At 36.5% G+C, this 17,964-nt stretch overlaps 1 protein-coding gene across 11 annotated transcripts in view; it reads left to right on the top strand.

The window, feature by feature from the left end:
• The window catches only part of Tab3 (TGF-beta activated kinase 1 (MAP3K7) binding protein 3), a 64,258-nt gene that overhangs the window by 27,776 nt on the left and 18,518 nt on the right, over positions 1–17,964 (top strand). For 7 of the 11 annotated variants that reach the window (XR_010045434.1, XR_010045433.1, XM_063243019.1 and 4 more), the window contains 3 exons: positions 9,841–10,031; positions 14,175–15,636; positions 16,645–16,805. Coding sequence is in view for 9 of the 11 variants with exons in the window: in XM_063243019.1 (XP_063099089.1) it covers positions 9,930–10,031; positions 14,175–15,636; positions 16,645–16,805 (1,725 nt within the window). In the remaining 2 variants the exon portion in view is untranslated. Of the gene's footprint in view, positions 1–9,837; positions 10,032–13,808; positions 13,929–14,174; positions 15,637–16,644; positions 16,806–17,964 lie in introns of those variants that run through there. The other 4 variants (XM_063243016.1, XM_063243012.1, XM_063243018.1 and 1 more) reach the window with 3 other exon arrangements.

The raw sequence follows: 17,964 nt of genomic DNA, 5'->3' as shown, positions 1-17,964 counted from the left end.
GAACATAAAGTATTAAATTCTTCATATGTATTGCATGTTTAAACATCAACATATTCTTACCAGCTGTGTACTTGTTTACAAAACCTAAAAGATAACATCAGAAGTAAATTCTTATATAAATTACAATGAAAATACCAATAGAACTTTACAAAAAAATCTTTGCTTCAGTTGTCACGCCCAAGGCAATCTTTATGCATGACAAATGCATGCTCCATGTGCACTTCTCACTTATACTGACAGAACATGTCTTCTCCTATGTGACAGGCCATTCTTGTCACCTCTCCTCAGGAGCTCACCTCAGGAGCTTCCTACTGTGTTGTACAATGTGCACTTAGCAGGAAAATAAGATGCCATAAAATAAACTATCAAATACGTAATGAGCACTTAGCATAGACATCAGTATTGTCACATCAACTGTTTACTTACAGAACCTAGAAGATAACATCAGAAATAAAGACCTATATGAACTACAATGCAAATACAGACAAAAGTCCAACACAGAAATCATCTTTGCTTCAACTGTCACACTCAAGGCAGTCTTCACATATGAAAACTGCACATTCCATTCACTAGTTGCACAACATTGATAGAACGTATGGGTTGTTTTCCTGTAGGGCACAGCTGACATCTTTTTGCTTTTCCAGTTATCACAGTAGGTCTTTGGGATTCTGCACCTGGCTGTTCACCTCTCAGCTCACCAGTGCGCTCCACAACTTTGTTGCATAGTTCCCTGGGCAGAAACATTTTATTTTTCCTTTGCTATAAATGATCCCTTAAGAGATCCAGTCCCAATCATGTAAGAAAATTTCTCCATGATATTTTGTACTTGTTATTTTCTTTGTGAACTATCAAACTATTTATGCCATACTTTTAAGATCAAGTAAAACACAACTTTGGCCATTGCTTTGTGTTTCAAGTCACATCATAGTTACTGTATAACTCATCAGCATGTACTCCATCTTTAGTTTTGTTGTAGAAAGTTACCATCTCAGGCTTTTTTTTGCTGAGTTTCCCTATCAGTAGTTCCATCATGCTGCAGTATTGACATCAGCAGTACCATTTTTTCTGTATACGACACCAGTATTGTAATATACAATTCTCTGTTTTGAAATTGCAACATTTCATTTTGAATTTCTGCTTTGTTCATGGGTACAGTTCCTACACTGGTCAGTTAGTGCTGTTACCAATATAACATCAATTGGAAACTGGTAAACCAGTTGTTGAATATTACATTCCAAATAGTTTGGGTGATGAAAGCTACAAGTCGGTTTGCAACATCATTTGATTTATTCTTATCCAAATAAAGACCTGATGACTGAGTTCCAGGATATATTTCTAAGTTGAAAGCATTATGAGTCTTTGTGCATTTATAAGGGCATAAGTTTATGTCAGAGTCTGAAGGTCTTTTGGAAATATACTGCCTGAAGGTACAGCAACCATGAAATGCTGTAAGATGCTCATCAGTAATCATGTATTCAGATGATGTATGAGTTGCTTGACAATTACCACAGATCTCTCAAACCATGAATGAATAGCAGCTAGATTATCAATTTTTTTCTTTCTTGGTTGGTGGTTTTGTGATGAAACCCAAGGCAGTTTTGAAGGAAACTAAATCTCCTCATGTCCTCTCATTCTACAGACTTCAAACCCACACCCATTGCTTTTCCTTAAGTCTTTTACATTCCTGCAGTGAGCATGGCAGAGTTCTGCTAAGCACAGCAGACTTATGAATGTTTTCCGTTTAGCTAGTGAGTTGTCATAATAAATACATATTTGAATGTGACTATTGGTACATACAGAACATTTGATTTGTATTTCAGCATTTGTATATTTCACAACATCTTGTAGCATTTGGTCTGTTGCAAACAATTTCCAACATTGAGTGCCAATGCTGGCATTTTGTCCAGTAGGTTTCACCCATGCCAAAATCCTCACTGTATTTTCAGATCTAGTTTTAACATTGGATCATACCATTTGATTGCATGACCATTTTGTACCATTTCTAGTAGTCAAATAATGTACTCACATTGCTGTTCTTTTCCTCTGAATTAAGGAGGTCTGCATTCCCTGTGTCTGTAGCAGTTGTTCCTTGTTCCATTTCACTGTTCCAGGAACTTTGACTCCAATGGCCAATGTCAAAGTCTTTATCATCCTCCTCATCCATGCATGAATGATCTGATGATTAACTTTCAACCTCCTCTAAAACTTACAAATCTGGTTTTTCATGTGGCATTCTATTGAACTGGGCTACTTCTACCAGAAAAATGAAAAGAAAACTTTTAAAAAACGAATCCTAAATGCACAGAAATTTATCAATGTACATTTCGTGGGTAAAACTCACCTGTTGCTGCTTTGGATCACCTGTTGCTGCTTTGGATCTCCTGTACACACCATGCCATTCGTCTTTCAAGTGAATGAATACAAAAATAGGTTTTCACTTTTCCCAGGTGCAGCTATTGTGAGTCACACCCACATTCCATTTATGATAAAATATGTGTTTATATATCAGAGAGTAGTGTGGGTGTATTTTACCTCCTGTGATGCTCAGGTACACATAAGTAAAACCTGTTAGAGCATTGTGTCGGTTAAAAATCCCAGTTTGAGCCTTTTTCCCACATGCACACACCTTGACATTCATCATACCAAGTGGGTAAATAGGAAGATTGCTTCATGTATACTAAGAGGCACAGCTGGTTACTACTATACTAAAGTACAAGTTTGTAGTAGAAAAGTATGGGATGAATTTTTGTAACCCAGTGTTATGCCCTATGGATTTTAATTTACTGGCTGGACTATTTTATGTTTGTAAACAATCTCTTATTGGACAAAAGAGAAATCACTTTTTTTTTTGGTACTGGGGATCAAACTCACGACCTTGCTCTTGCCAGGCAGGTGCTTATGCCACTGAGCTAAATCCGCGGCCAAGAAAAATCATTTTTTTTAAAGTTGCATAAGAAGTAATCTTTAGGAATTTAAATTTGAGTTTTATATTGTACTGTAAAATACAAAGTGACTTTCTATATCAGTGCTTATATGGTGAGAACGTTCCAACTATAATTAAGATTATATTCATAATCCTTGAGATGAATACGCTTTTATTAGTTTAGATTCTTCTGAAAAGTCAATCTATTATCTTTTCAAAAGGGAGTTATCTTTGTGAGTATGCAAGTTGTTGGTTTTGATTCAAAGATTCCTTTCTACTTTTAAAGGCAAGTATTTTAAAAATATTTTTTTAAAAAGACCACTTCTTCCCTCTGGCACTATCTCTTGTGTGACCTAAAATAGTGAACTTACTTGTGCAAGAATTCTTTTCTATCTTCTCAGCACTGTAGCTCCTCACATACTTATTATACCTTCCTGTTTAGATGATAAACCAATAAGGGTTTACTATCTTACTTTCCTAGGCAATGAAAGAAATGTGTTCCTCATTGAGAATGTGACCCTGATACCTGCCAGTGACATAGTGGAAGAATCACACTTTGAAGAAGGCAGACTTGGATTTGAGTCATTCTGCCATATGCTCATTTTCTTGAGTTCATTTTCTTACTTGTATAATAGCAATTATTTTGCTGTCTTTGAGAGCAGAGTTGTTTAGTGAATAGTAGCTAATAACAGTGATAAAATTAATAGTAACCTTGTCCTGGAGGCTAACAAAGCTATCCAGGAGCTGGCAGCTCCAGAGCGCTCTGCAAGTATATGGAGCCCATGCTCCTGACACCTGAAACTTTCAGTTCTTACTGGTTCTGGTTTTCTTTTCTTCTTTCCCATAAAGAAAGACAACCGTATTGCCCTTGTATTTTAAACACTTGTAATTAAGGTTAGGAAATGAAAAAAAAAAGACATTTTTGGACCCACCAGGAAATCTTCATTTAAGACCTTGGATGCTTCAGAAGCTCTGTATTGAAGTTTTGTTGAAGTTTCCATGTGGTATTCTGAATGTTGCCAGACCCTCAAATATTGTGAGGTTGTTTCCTGGTAGGAAAGCTCTTACCATCTCTATGAATATAGGCAGATTTGATTAAAGTCAATCTTACCATTAAATTAGATCTTTCTTTTTCATTTCACTTACTGTGTGTTGGATACCTAGTCTGTGTTAGGCTCTGTGCCTAATCAGTTGTATACTCTCAAAGGAGATAGGAGTCAAGTCTCTTATCAGAATGTTTGGAACCAGAAGTGTTTCAGGGCTCAGAGTTTTGCAGATCTTTGAATGTTTGCATAGACTTTACTGCTTGAGCATTCCTAATTATAAAATCCTAAGTAAAAAATGTTCCAAAATATGAAACATTTGAGTGTCAACATGATACTGAAATAGTTGAAGATTTTCAAATACTTTGGAGTTTGCATTTCTGGATTGGCGATGTTCTACCTATATTCAGTTAAGGAATCTAAAGCTTGTTGTTTAAACAAAGTTCCTAAAATGTTGAAGCTGTGCTTTCCAGTAAAGTAGCAATTTATCTAAGTGCCTACTGAGCACTGGAAATGTGGCCGACCTAAATTGAGATGTGCTGTAAATATAAAATACAGAAAATAACATAAAAAAGAAGTAATGTTTTGGCAGTACTTGGAGTAGACCCCAGGGGTCTCACAGTGAGCTATATCCCCAGGTCTTTTTTAAATTTTGAGACAGGGTTTCAGTTAAGTAATCCGTTTATTCAGGCTGGGCCTGAACTTTGCAGATCTTCTGCCTCAGTCTTCTTGAGGGCTAGTATTAAAGGAGTGCACTGCCACACCCAACTGCAGATTTTTATATTGATTACATACTAAAATAGTATTTTCAAATACTGGGTTAAATATTTTCAAAATTAGTTGTATTTTTTACTTCTTTAATGTCATTAGAACATTTAAAACTACATGTCTATATATATAAATTTTTCTTTATATTTCATTAGTACTTCCTTAGAACATCAGTGTTTGGCAGCTTTATTTACCTGTCTAGAAGTTACGTAACTAGTGCAGATTTATAGATTTATTTACTGTGAAAATGCTGGTTTTAGTGAAAACAAGGGATAATAGCAGGCAGTGTTTTGATGGAAAAATATAGTAAAAATCTTGTTTCAGAATAAAGATAAGGGAACACTATGGGCTTGAAATAATTCATATTTTAAATGAAAACCAGAATTAATCAGAATCTCTTATCATATCAAGTTTGTCATCCTTTATGACAATAGTATCTCATTATATGTAACTATCACATTTTCTTACCCAGTTATCTGTTGATGGACATAAAGGCTGTTTCAAAGATTTAGCTATTATAGATTGTGTCGCCATAAACATGCATGTATGACTGTAATATTGACGAGTTTAATTCTTTGGGAACGTCAGTCTTAGGTAAATGAGTACATCTTGAGATCATAATATTAAGTGAAATAAATCAGGCATATATGCTCATGTATTGCATGGTTGCTCTTATATGAGGAATCTGAAGTATAAATCAAGAGCAAAATAAAAGATAATAGGAAATGGAGGAGGTATTTTTCAGTTAGGAAGCAGAAGAAATTGGAAGGAAAGTAGATGAAAAAATAACAATTGAAAAAAATGGAGATAGAGCTTTTACAGATAGAAAGGGGACCAAAAGATGGAAAGAGCATGCTGGGAGAGGATGGGTAGGGGACAAGAAGAAGTGTTAATACATGTACCAGGTCCCCATGATAGTATACACTGCAAACATGTACTAATAAAGATTTTAAGAAAAAGAATCTCAGAGCCAGGCTTGCTGGCATATACCTATAATCCCAGCAGTTGGGAGGCTGAGGCAGGAGGATCATTGTAAGTTTGAGACCAGCCTGGGCTACAAAGTGAGCTCAAGGCCAGGTTGAACAGCATAGTGAGACCCTGTCTCAAAAAGAAAAATAAAAAAAAACAAGAAAAAGAATTTCAGTATATCAAATTTGGAATACTTTGAAGGGTAAACTGGGAAAACGTACCCATTGACTTAGCCTAAACCTTATTTTTGTCCTAAGCATTTACGAATTATCCTTTATAGGTGAGCTCTGTTCCCCTAGTATTTCCAGAGACAGGCAAGGTAGGGGGTAAGAGTCATCTAAAATGTTCATCTATATTTTTTTCTGTGAGTGTGAACAATGTTCGACCTTCCATGTCTCATTTTTTAACAGATATTTGACCAGACCTTGATCTGAGTTCTGGCAATACAGTAGTGCATGAGTCGTAGCCCTTTAACATGTTTACAATGGGACAGTAATTCATACATCTCACTGCCAGGTGGCTCTGAACCACCAGGAATGTGTTATGGAGCTATAAGCTTTTAATTTGGAAGTAATTTCAAATTTACAGAAATTACAAAAATAACTGTACTACAAATAACACGGTATACCCTTATCTGGAACTCACCTGTTGTTAACGTTTTTTCATTTGCTTTGTAGTTTGTTTCTTTTCTGTGTGCATATATGTATAGATATGTAAGATACATAAGACACATATACACATGTAAGATATAAATCTATATTTTTGTAACATATTTGAGAGTAAATTACATGCTCTTTACCCCTAAAAACTTCATTGAATTCCTAAAACTAGGAATACACCTCTTTACAACCACAGCACCATTATCAACCAGTAAACGTACTAAGTGAAATGCATTTAACAATGATAGAACACTTATGTCCCATCCACATTTATTTTCTCAGTTGATCTATTAATTTGTATTGTAACATTCCCCCCATTAGTACATGGCTCTCTCTTAACATGAGATGTTTTTCTAGCCTTTGTCTTTTATGACATTGACCTTTTTTTGTTTTCCTCCCTCACCTTTTAAGAATAGACTGTTTCTCATTTTGCATGTGTCTATTTCTTTGAGTAGTTTCAAGTTATATTTTCCTGACTGGAATACTCTAAAGCAATATATCCTCATGGTATCACATCTGAAGATGAGTGCTGTTCTTATAGCCCTTGTATGTGTTTATTTTGGTCACCTAGGCCAGACAGATGTTGGTTTTTTCCTCTGTGACTAGTAACTTTAAGAGAGATACTTTTAAGACCATGCATCTATCCTACTCTTCATCTAAATTTTCCCTCAATTTTAGCATCTATTGATGATACCTGCTTAAAATAGTCTGTACTGTGACAGCTACAAAATGATTTTTCCAGCTGTAACACTCCTCACATGTTAACTATTGGGATTCTTCTCTAGACAAGGGCCCTACCTTCTCCATTTTATGCATGTGTGTATCTTTGATATGAACTTACAGATTCTTCTTTGTTATAGGTTTATAGTTCATTACTGTCTCTTATTATTGTAGTGTTCAAATGTCATAGGTTTAGCCTTTGGGAGCCTCTTCAAGCTGACTTGTGTCCTTATTCTATGGTCTCATTACTTTTTGAGTACTTCTTCATACTCTGACTTAACAATGTATTCCACAGGATAGTGGGGTTTTATGTGAAGGCCTTCAAGTAGGAAGGCTGTTTCAGTGTGGTATATTCAGCGTTGCTGGGAGAGTGAGCATAGCCTGTGGTGACAGCATACTGAAAGACCCTGGAGCCAGTACAGGCATGGCATAGCGTCTGGGAGAGGTGTAAGTAGGAGCTCCCTCAGAGGTGATTCCACCACAACTGACAAAATAAAAGCTCAGTAGGACTTGGAGAAGTAGGTTGGTGGGAGGAAGGAAGGAAAGAAGGAATCTCTGGCAGATGTACAGTCATGGGCTAATCCCCTGAGAGAAAGCAGCACACTTATGCACAGGCCCATTCATAGTTCTGTTTGGTTGGATTATAGAATGAAGGGCAATGTAATCAGATTTGCATCTTTAGAAAATACTTTGGCAGAAGTATTTTTGCAGAGCTAGGAAGAATAGTAGGAAGTTGGTGCTATGTTTGTGAGAACACTATTCAGTTGTATCGTGAATAATGGAAATTAATGCTTTTTGACTTCTTGCTTACCACTTAAATTTCATTATACCTATTGCTTCCATCTTTCAGCTGAAGCTTCTGAGGTGTTCAGAGTGGATATCTTTCCTCAACACTAAAACATGACAGAACCAAGGTGCAAACTATGGTCTCCTTGATTTCACACTATTTAGTTGGTTTTATGAGACTTAAAATAAAAGTCAAGGATGACACCATAGTTTCTAATTTAGTTAACTAAGTGAATAGTGGTATTGTTTATGGAGAGAACAGAAAATGTTTAAGGGTTGTTGTGAGATGCATATCTTTGTAGACATACTGGCTTGTATCTTTGATCATATCCACATGATACTGTGTATTAGAAAGTTGGCTCCATGCATCTGGAATCTCAGAGAGCAGAGTGCTTAAGAAAGTAATCTTAGAATTACTGGTTTGTAAATGCTATTGAAACCTTAGTAGTGCATGTGATCCTGAGCAGAAGGATGTAGAATGAGATGAGGAAGAATTATAGGAAAAATACTAGGGGAAAGCCAACATTAAAATAACTGAAGAAGTAAAAAGGATAGCATAATGTCAGTGGCTAAAAAGAAAAGAAGCAACATTGGAAAGAGTGATCAATTGTGTCAGGTTTCAAACAGTTAATTATTAACTAAAATATAAACCAGAAAAATTAAATGTTCTTCTTAAACTTTAATGTTCTCTGTAGTTCTCTGAGTTGTGACAAGTAATGACAGATTTAAAGGTTTTAAGCCTATTTGCAAGAAATAGAAGATTTGGTGTGGAACAAGCCTATCTTATGTGTAGTTTAGACCTGTATCGTAAAGGTTTGGTTTCCATGTGTCTTATGAAGAGGCAGATGCTTGCTTTGTAGTTTTTAAAATATTTGACCATTTAGCGAATCAACACAGCAGGAATATTATGAAGTTACATGGTATTCACTATGTATTTTTCAATTTTAAAAATGCAAATACAGATTAAGAAATGGATTGGTTAACTGACCCTTGATGATGGCATTTGATTTAAGATGCAGTATTATATCATCATTGCTTATTTATTTACTTGAGTAGTACCAAGGAGTTGAGGGTCAGTATTGTCTACTCAAATTGTACCAGCAAATCCTGCCATCTTAGTGTTTATTCCAGTGGCACTAGAACTGAGATAAAGCCTAACTAAGCAAGTCTGGCTAACCATGAGCCCCCAGCATAATTTTGAAAACTAAGATTGTACATTCTGTTTTTGTTTGCCTAGTTGTTTCCTTTAGACAGTGTATTTCCTTAGACTTCAAATTTAAATCTTTTGGCTTCGAAGTACAAGAAGAACGTAAGGCAGGTAGGACAAATGGCCTTTGTGGGCTACTGTCAAGTCCTTAGTTCTTTATTTCATTATTCCCGACATCAGAGCAATTACTGTGCTTTCAGAGGAGTGATGTGGTACCAACAGGGTAGTGATGGTGAATCTTTTAGAGACCTAGTGCCCAAACTGTAACCCCAGATGCACTTACTTATTGCAAAGTGCCAATACTGCAATTAAACCTGAAGACTAAGTTTTAGTTTAGAAAGAACAACTGTTATCCAATGCTCAGCTGCTGGGGTGACTTAGTTTGCATGCCGACAGAGGGCTGTGCGTGCCTGCTGTGGCACGTGTGCCATAGGTTTGCCACCACTGCCCTGGAGAAAACATGAGTAATTATGCATAAATAGGATTTCTCAAGCCTAGAAATGTATGATTGCTCAATAATAATGTTCTTTACTTTCAATTTGCTAATTTTTTTCTGGCATTGGAAACTGAGAAGTTTTAGCTTTGTTTGAAGCCACCCATTCATATATTGTAGCAGAAGAATCTTTGGCCAAGTTGAATATGTCAATTTAACCTTGTAATTAGGTATAGTTATTTTAAGTTTGTTGATTTTAAGATATTGATAATATCTGCATGAATAAAGCAAAATATGCACTTAGGTTTAACCATATTTTCTTTTTTAAGTAGAAATGACTATAGTATTGGAAGATCATTACTTTTGGAAAGCCAGTTAACATCCATTTCCTAAGAGAAACTTGACCACCATTTACTCTGGCATGGCGCAAAGCAGCCCGCAGCTTGATATTCAGGTTCTCCATGATCTCCGGCAACGTTTCCCTGAAATTCCAGAGGGTGTGGTGTCTCAGTGCATGTTACAGGTAAATTTCCTATCATTAATGGAAATGTTATAGTTGTTCTTATTAGATTTGGCTTTATGTTATATTAACTAAAATTACATTTTCAAATGTGTGGGCTATATTTAGAATAGAATTCTTAGTCTTGGCCCTGTAGATGTTTTGATAATTCATTGTAGTTGGGGTCTGTTTTGTGCATGCTAGAATGTTTGGCAACTTTTTTTGGCCTCTAGCCATTATATACCAAGAGCATCTCCATCTCTGTGATTTCCCCCTCACACAAGAAAAGATTTTTCTGAATGTCCTATATGCGGTAAAATCTCTCCCTGTCAAGAACCACTGACATTTAAAGAAGAGTGAAGGCATAGAGAAAAATATTTTCCTTGTTTTACCACTTTCTGAATTTTAGAGGTTTTTTGGGGGGGTTATTATCAGTCTCAAAATCCTTAGAGTTGAAGTTGGTTTTGTTTTGTTTTCATCTTTGGAATCCTGAGGCTTGAACTCAGGACCTGCTAATACTAGACAAGAATTCTACTGCTGTTCCGTATTCTCAGCACCTACAGTTGAATTTTGAATCTAAACATTACCATATTAATTTCTTTAGGAGTTACACTTTTGAGCCTTTTTTGAAAGTTTATAGATAATTGACTCTTTTTTTAACTGTTTCTCTAGTTGCTTAAATCCTTAGTAATAATTAATTTTAAATGTAAAGCTACTTTCTTGAGTTCAAAATGTTCCGTTTGTCTTGTTTTATGCTGAAATGAATCTCTGACCTCTGAGATAGAATGTCAGACAGGCCCATTCTTCCCTCTGTTGCATTTTGTATCATCCTTCACAGGATCTTAATGTGCTTTCGGTGATGGACTTCCCTGTTTGCACTGACTTTGGAGAGTGCTACTTCCACTCTACTCACTGGTCTTCTGCACATACCGTCAGTATTCATGTTCACAGTAACTTACTAAAGTGTGAGCAGCAGAGGAAATAACTAAACCAGTATGTTCGGAAGGTTAATTACAAAGACTCACAGAACAATTGTGATAAAAGAAATACTCCCTTTGTTTGCAGATCCTCTGTGTGTTGGTTACTTTTTTCTCCTTGCTGAGACAAAATACCCAATGCCCAAAATTAAGGAAGAAAAGGTTTATTTAGCTCACAATTTATGGACATTTCAGTCTGTAATCAGCTGGCTCCATGGCAGGGGGGTGTGACAGCAGAAGACAGCAAAAGGGAAGGTGCCCGAGAAAAGACTCTTTCTGTCCCATATATTGCACATAGTCTACCCACCCTAGGGTGAGTGTAACACTCAGACCCATAGTTCTAGAATTGGACCATGAGTCACAAACTCTAGAAGCCTGCCCCCATGACTGCATGAGGCTTTGGGAAAACATTCAGACATAAACCATAACACCCTCTACTAGGTCTATTGCTTTTTGTGTTTCAGCTTACAGGAAGGCTGAATCTCCATTCTTTAGCCCCATTTTGGACTCTAGAGGAACACAGGTATTACTAGTGTGAAACCAAGCAGGAGTGAGTCTTCCAATTGAAATCACTTCCTAGCAGTCATTTCCTCACTTATCCTAGGACTCCACCTAGCTCTGATCTTATTTTATTTTTGGCTTACCTGCTTTTTTCATGGCTACTTAAGTAGACTGAAGGAATGGAACTTTAAATTCAGCCCTGTGAACATTTGTTGATACTTCACATTGTTCTGCCTTTCACTGTTTCTTCCTCTGAGATTAGCAGAATATATTGGTATAAAGGTTTACCACCTAGTTTCTTTGCTCACATTAAAATATAGGAGATTTAGTAATTTGTATTTACAACAGACCTTTCTGTGGGCTGTCATCCCTTAATTTAGGATCACCTTTTTAGGAGGTTGATTGTTTTATCCTGTGTCCTTATAAGAATGATAGTGTCTGTCTTAGAAGTTCTGACTGCTTTGTCCAACAAAATAATTTTGGATCCTTTAGCCATTTATTCTAAGACACTTTTTTTAATCTACTTTTTTCTTTTTGAAGACACTTAGCAACTTAGGTAAGACATTTGATTCTATTCTAGTGGTACTCTTTTTATAAGACTTCCAGAAAGATAACACTTACATATCTTACATTTGTGATTTTAAAATTTTCTCCATAGAAAATTTATGCAACTTGTTACTGAAGACATGCATTTGAATAGGTTGACAAATAGACTTTTTATCATTTGCAAATGGGATTCTTTTTGTGACTGTACTAATTAGGCTTCCTTAGTTTTGTGAAGAAAATATGAAATATCAAGATTATCAATACAAATGTCAAATGGTAAAATGTCTTCTGTCCTAACCCATAGGTTTATAACAACTTGGAGATACCTTAATTTTTCATATTTTCCTTCAAGTATCTACCAGTAATACATTTTAGTTGGCAATCAATCTGAGTCCTTTCAAAATATCTCTTCTTTACTCAGCATGATTTTCAATCAAGATAAAAACATCAAACCTCTGAGTTCTGTTGTTCTCGTCTTAAACTTCAACTAACACTTCTTTTTACATTATTTTTAAAAGTATTTTAGGAGGCCAGTGCTTTATCCATTAGGTTGACCATGGCTGACTAAAGGTATTTTAATATCAAAAGGTTTAAGGAAATAAAACTTACCTATGGACTTTGAATATAGCTGGTTGTTTTTTTTTTTTCTGTTGGGGGGCAGGGTTACCAGGGATCGAATTGATGGCCTTGTGCTTGCCAGGCAGGCACTTGTGCCGCTGAGCTAAATCCCCAGCCCTAAAGCCAATTATTTATATTTCTAAGAATTCATTTTGCAAGGATCTGCTTAACTGCATTGTTTTTTTACTTCCTGAAACTTCAGTTTAGTAATGTATTTTTGGAAACGTCCTGTCCTTTGAAATTGCTGTGTGGAAAACAGTATTTGGACTCGAGATGAGGAACCTAGAACTGGCTCTCCAATTAACTCATTGTTGAGCCATGGAACTCTGCCTCAGGCATTTCGGTCCTTAGTAGTAGAATCCAGTTAGAGTAGATGATAAGCCCTAATAGTTCTTCTGACTAAAATTAATAGCATTGTATCTGTTGCTTTAGGTTTAACCTCATTTGGTTCAGCAGAAGTTAAATATTTCCTTTCATTTTTATGTAAAATGTACTCTTCCCTAAACCAAATATGTGATATATATGACACTATCCAACTGTATGTTTCTTATCTACATAACTAGCAATATCATAATTGAGAACCTTTTATGGATTATATCAAAGGCAGTAAGTGCTGTTTTACTCTAATAAAAGTTCAAAATTGTGTAATTTAATGGAAAACTGCCTTATAATATATTAACATTTTAAAGTAAAAACGATTCATTACTTTGATTACTATCAATAAACTTCTAAAACCTCAGTTTGCTATTACTGCATATGTATAACAAAAATTCAAATCGTTCAATAATTGTGAAAGTACAATAACTCATCATGCAACAAGTGAAAGCTTTTGAGACTGGTGAAGTCAGAAAGAATTTCGTTAAAAGTCAATACCACTTAATTAGCATTAACTCTAAAAAAATTTATGCAGCCATAGTTCAAAATGTACAGTTGGTTTTTAATGGTTTGTTTTGCTTAAAATTTTATAATAGTGCAAGATGAAGTTATGTAGAGAAAACTTGGATAAACGAAAAATGGAGGCTACTTTAGAATTTTTATCATTTTAACCCTTCAAGAATTTTCTCCTTTGACAGTTTCAATGTTTTTTTGAAAACAAAAATGGTAATTTTTATGTTTATCAATATAACAATTAATGATGGATATTACTTATATATTGCAGCAATTGTGGTGAATGCAAGATTAGCCCAACATTTTAATTTGTTGAGATGCAACAAGTATAAAATGAGTCCTGGATTTGGAGTCAGAAAACTTGGGGTTGAGTCACAATGTTCATTAGTAGGTACTTTACATTTCTGTAGCAGTAGCAGTAGTGGTAGTACTAGTAATGAGCTAAATGTTTATACAATAATGTGAACTGTTTGGGGTCCCTTTTTCAGGATAGATGACCATGAATTGTTTTGTGGTTAAAAATACTGCTCTACTTATCTATGACAGTAGTGTTCGTGTAACACTGTGGCAAAGCCTAACTTCTCCTTTTATTGTCTGTTAATTTTGCCAGTGATACTTTTACCATTTTCTCCCCTAGAATAACAACAACCTTGAAGCCTGTTGCCGAGCCCTCTCCCAGGAGAGCAGCAAGTACTTATATATGGAATACCATAGCCCAGATGACAATAGGATGAATAGAAATCGCCTTTTGCATATTAACCTGGGTATCCATTCTCCTAGTAGCTACCACCCTGGAGATGGAGCTCAGCTTAATGGTGGTCGAACACTGGTACATAGCTCAAGTGATGGACATATTGATCCACAGCATACAGCAGGTAAACAGCTGATATGTTTAGTTCAGGAACCACACTCAGCTCCAGCTGTTGTGGCTGCTACTCCCAACTACAATCCATTTTTTATGAATGAACAGAACCGAAGTGCAGCTACTCCACCTTCACAGCCACCTCAGCAGCCATCTTCCATACAAACAGGAATGAATCCATCTGCTATGCAAGGGCCTTCACCACCGCCGCCGCCACCTCCTTCATACATGCACATACCTCGGTATAGTACAAATCCAATTACTGTTACAGTATCCCAAAACCTCCCTTCTGGACAGACTGTACCAAGAGCTTTACAGATTCTTCCACAAATTCCAAGCAATCTCTATGGTTCTCCTGGTTCTATTTATATTAGACAGGCATCTCAGAGTTCATCAGGAAGACAGACTCCTCAGAGCACGCCATGGCAGTCCTCACCACAGGGCCCAGTGCCTCATTATAGCCAACGTCCTTTACCTGTTTATCCGCACCAACAGAACTATCAACCTTCTCAGTATTCTCCTAAACAGCAGCAGATCCCTCAGTCTGCTTACCATTCACCACCTCCCTCTCAATGTCCTTCCCCCTTCAGCTCTCCACAGCATCAAGTGCAGCCTTCCCAGTTGGGCCACCCAAGTTCCCACGTGTTTATGCCACCTAGTCCTTCAACTACTACACCCCATCTATATCAGCAAGGACCTCCTAGTTATCAGAAACAGGGAAGTCACTCAGTGGCCTATCTCCCATATACAGCATCTAATTTACCCAAAGGTTCCATGAAGAAGATAGAAATTACAGTTGAACCTTCTCAAAGACCTGGGACAGCAATTACTAGGAGTCCTTCACCCATCAGTAATCAACCGTCTCCACGGAATCAGCATTCACTGTACACGGCCACCACGCCACCTTCAAGTTCTCCTTCAAGAGGGATATCTAGTCAACCAAAACCTCCATTTAGTGTTAATCCCATGTATATCACATATACACAGCCAACTGGACCTTCATGTGCTCCGTCACCATCTCCTCGGTTGATACCAAGCCCAACTACAGTGTTTAAAATTACTGTAGGCCGAACAACAACTGAAAATCTTTTAACTTTAGTGGACCGAGAAGAGCGTTCTGCAGCACCAGAACCTATTCAGCCCATTTCAGTGGTACCAGGCTCTGGGGGAGAAAAAGGAAGCCATAAATATCAGAGAAGTTCTAGTTCTGGATCAGATGACTATGCGTATACACAAGGTAAATTTTAACCCTTTTATGAAGTTTTTAATCTTTGTGAAGTGCCATCTCCTTTCAAAATGAAACACTTTATAATATTTAGTACTTATTAAATGTTGGGTAGTACCATTACTATTAAGAGGAAGTGCTTCAGAGTAATTGCTGCAGATTTTCATATGTGAAAGTATAGGCATGATAACTGACCTAGTAACCATTTTAGGGAGAACACTGGGAAAATATGGACAAATGAATGAATATTGTTGAAAATACACACTACAGAGTAGAAATATGTTCATACAGAGTGGATTACAATTTATCAAATGGAAAGAATCTGAATCTAATGAGAGTAACCTATAACATAACTATCAGCAAGTAGAATTAGTAACTGGGTGCATTAGTGTGTATGCCTGTAATCTTAGACACTTGGGAGGCTGAGGCAGGAGAAATACAAGTTTAAGACCAACCTGGGCAACTTAGTATGGTCAGCCCTGTCTCAAAACAAAATAAAAAGAACTGGGTATGTAGCTCAGCAATCCTTGAGGTCAGTCTCCATTACCACCTCCACCATCCAAAAATGGAAATAGTAATGAAGAATATTATTAGATGATCTAATAGAAGATGTAAAAAAATATAAAGGTGACTAGACATGTTTAAAAGTCTGTTCAGATTGTTTCAACATATCTGAGATTTCAGTATTCTTTCAATATACAGGAAGAGTATTGATTGTAATGATCCTGAGCCTTTTAGGACAAAATCGTGTAGTTAAAGAGAACTGTAGGAAAACTACAGATGTTCTTATAGAAACTAAAGATGACGGGACAAGAGATATGTACAGGTAATGTCATTTTGCGTAGCAGTTAAGAGCTAAATTAAAGCAAATATAGAGGCAGAACAGCATTAGAAAGACATTCAAGTAAATGTCAACCCTGAAGTTTGATGAGTCTTTAATGCATAAGCAATGCATATAGAAATGTTCTGGTCATTTATTCAGTGTTATTCTCTGCCATGACTTTATCTGTAATGCTGTAGCCTTGCTGTTACATCAGCGAGCAAGGATGGAGAGGTTAGCAAAGCATTTGAAATTTGAGAAAGAGGAGCTAGAGCGGCTGAAGGCTGAAGTTAATGGTATGGAACATGATCTGATGCAGAGACGGCTCCGAAGAGTCAGCTGCACCACGGCGATCCCCACGGTAAGGAAGGCGTTGGGATTTGTTGATACAAAGATGGGGACATTGGCTGTCTAGGCCATTTGTTTTCTTTTAGATTCTCTTCCTCCCAGTGTATTCTGTTTGTTTTAAAACAGTGAGTGCAAGACTTTTGTTTTCAGTAGTTTTAGATCAAAATAGAAAAGTGTATCCTGGCCAAAAATTTTAGAATTTTTCCATGTTTCATTTATTCTTATAGAGTTTTCTCAAACACTTAAAAATTATTTATTTCAGTACTTTAATTCAGGTGAGTTAAAATGAGATAAATATGAGTTTGGGGAAAATGTTGACTAGACAGTATGTTAAGGCAAAGCAGTTTCATTAAGTAATTACGGAAACTGAAATGAAGCTCCTAAAGGGGGCTGCTACTGAAAATTTCAAAACTTATCTTCTCCAATCTGGTGATTTCACAAGCTTATGATCCAATCTATGATTCACATTTCAACATTCATGTATTCAATAAGCATTTTCTGGATACAGTTTATGAACATGGCACTGTGTTAAGTGCTTAGTGCATATCTACCAGTGGGAAAAACAGAGACAACAACAGATAATTATAACACAGTATGGTAAGTGCTGTATGTACTTGTGGGTAATGAGACAACTCATGCATTAACTAGTTTCTGAATAAGGTCAATGTACTTTTATGTTCTTTCATCTGATCTTCCTGAAATGCCCCTATAAAGCCCTGCGTGTGTAAATCTGTCATTCTGCAAGGCTCACCTAACCTCTTCTTTTCCCATGGAGCCTGTCCCCTCTAAATTCAGGATAGTCTCTCTAGAGGTCACAGGTCTAGAGAAGTGGAGATACATATGTGCTAGGCCTCTTGTGGTCAGCGTGACTGCAGCTCCTTTCTCAGCAGTTTTAATTGAAGCTTCTGGCTTCAAAGGGGATCTGTGAATTCCCTGAAATTATATTCAGTTTCATATATGTGATTACATGAAAGGTAGATAGATCTATAGCTTTCATCTGATTTTTATAAGGTTATTAGATGCAAGAGAAAAAGAAGGTGAGGAACTACACGATAGTTCTGTATAGGCAGAGAGGAAAGGGGAAGGCATTTTTGAAGGGAAAAGAACATGAGGCAATAAAGGTTGAAGTCACATCAAGGACTGACTCTGGAGGCAGTAAATAGAGATCCATA

This window comes from Cavia porcellus, unplaced genomic scaffold (assembly GCF_034190915.1).
Source record: "Cavia porcellus strain 051 isolate PalLab524CR breed Dunkin Hartley unplaced genomic scaffold, mCavPor4.1 scaffold_33, whole genome shotgun sequence".
Classification (NCBI taxonomy): domain Eukaryota; kingdom Metazoa; phylum Chordata; class Mammalia; order Rodentia; family Caviidae; genus Cavia; species Cavia porcellus.
This window is presented reverse-complemented; position numbering and strand designations above follow the sequence as displayed.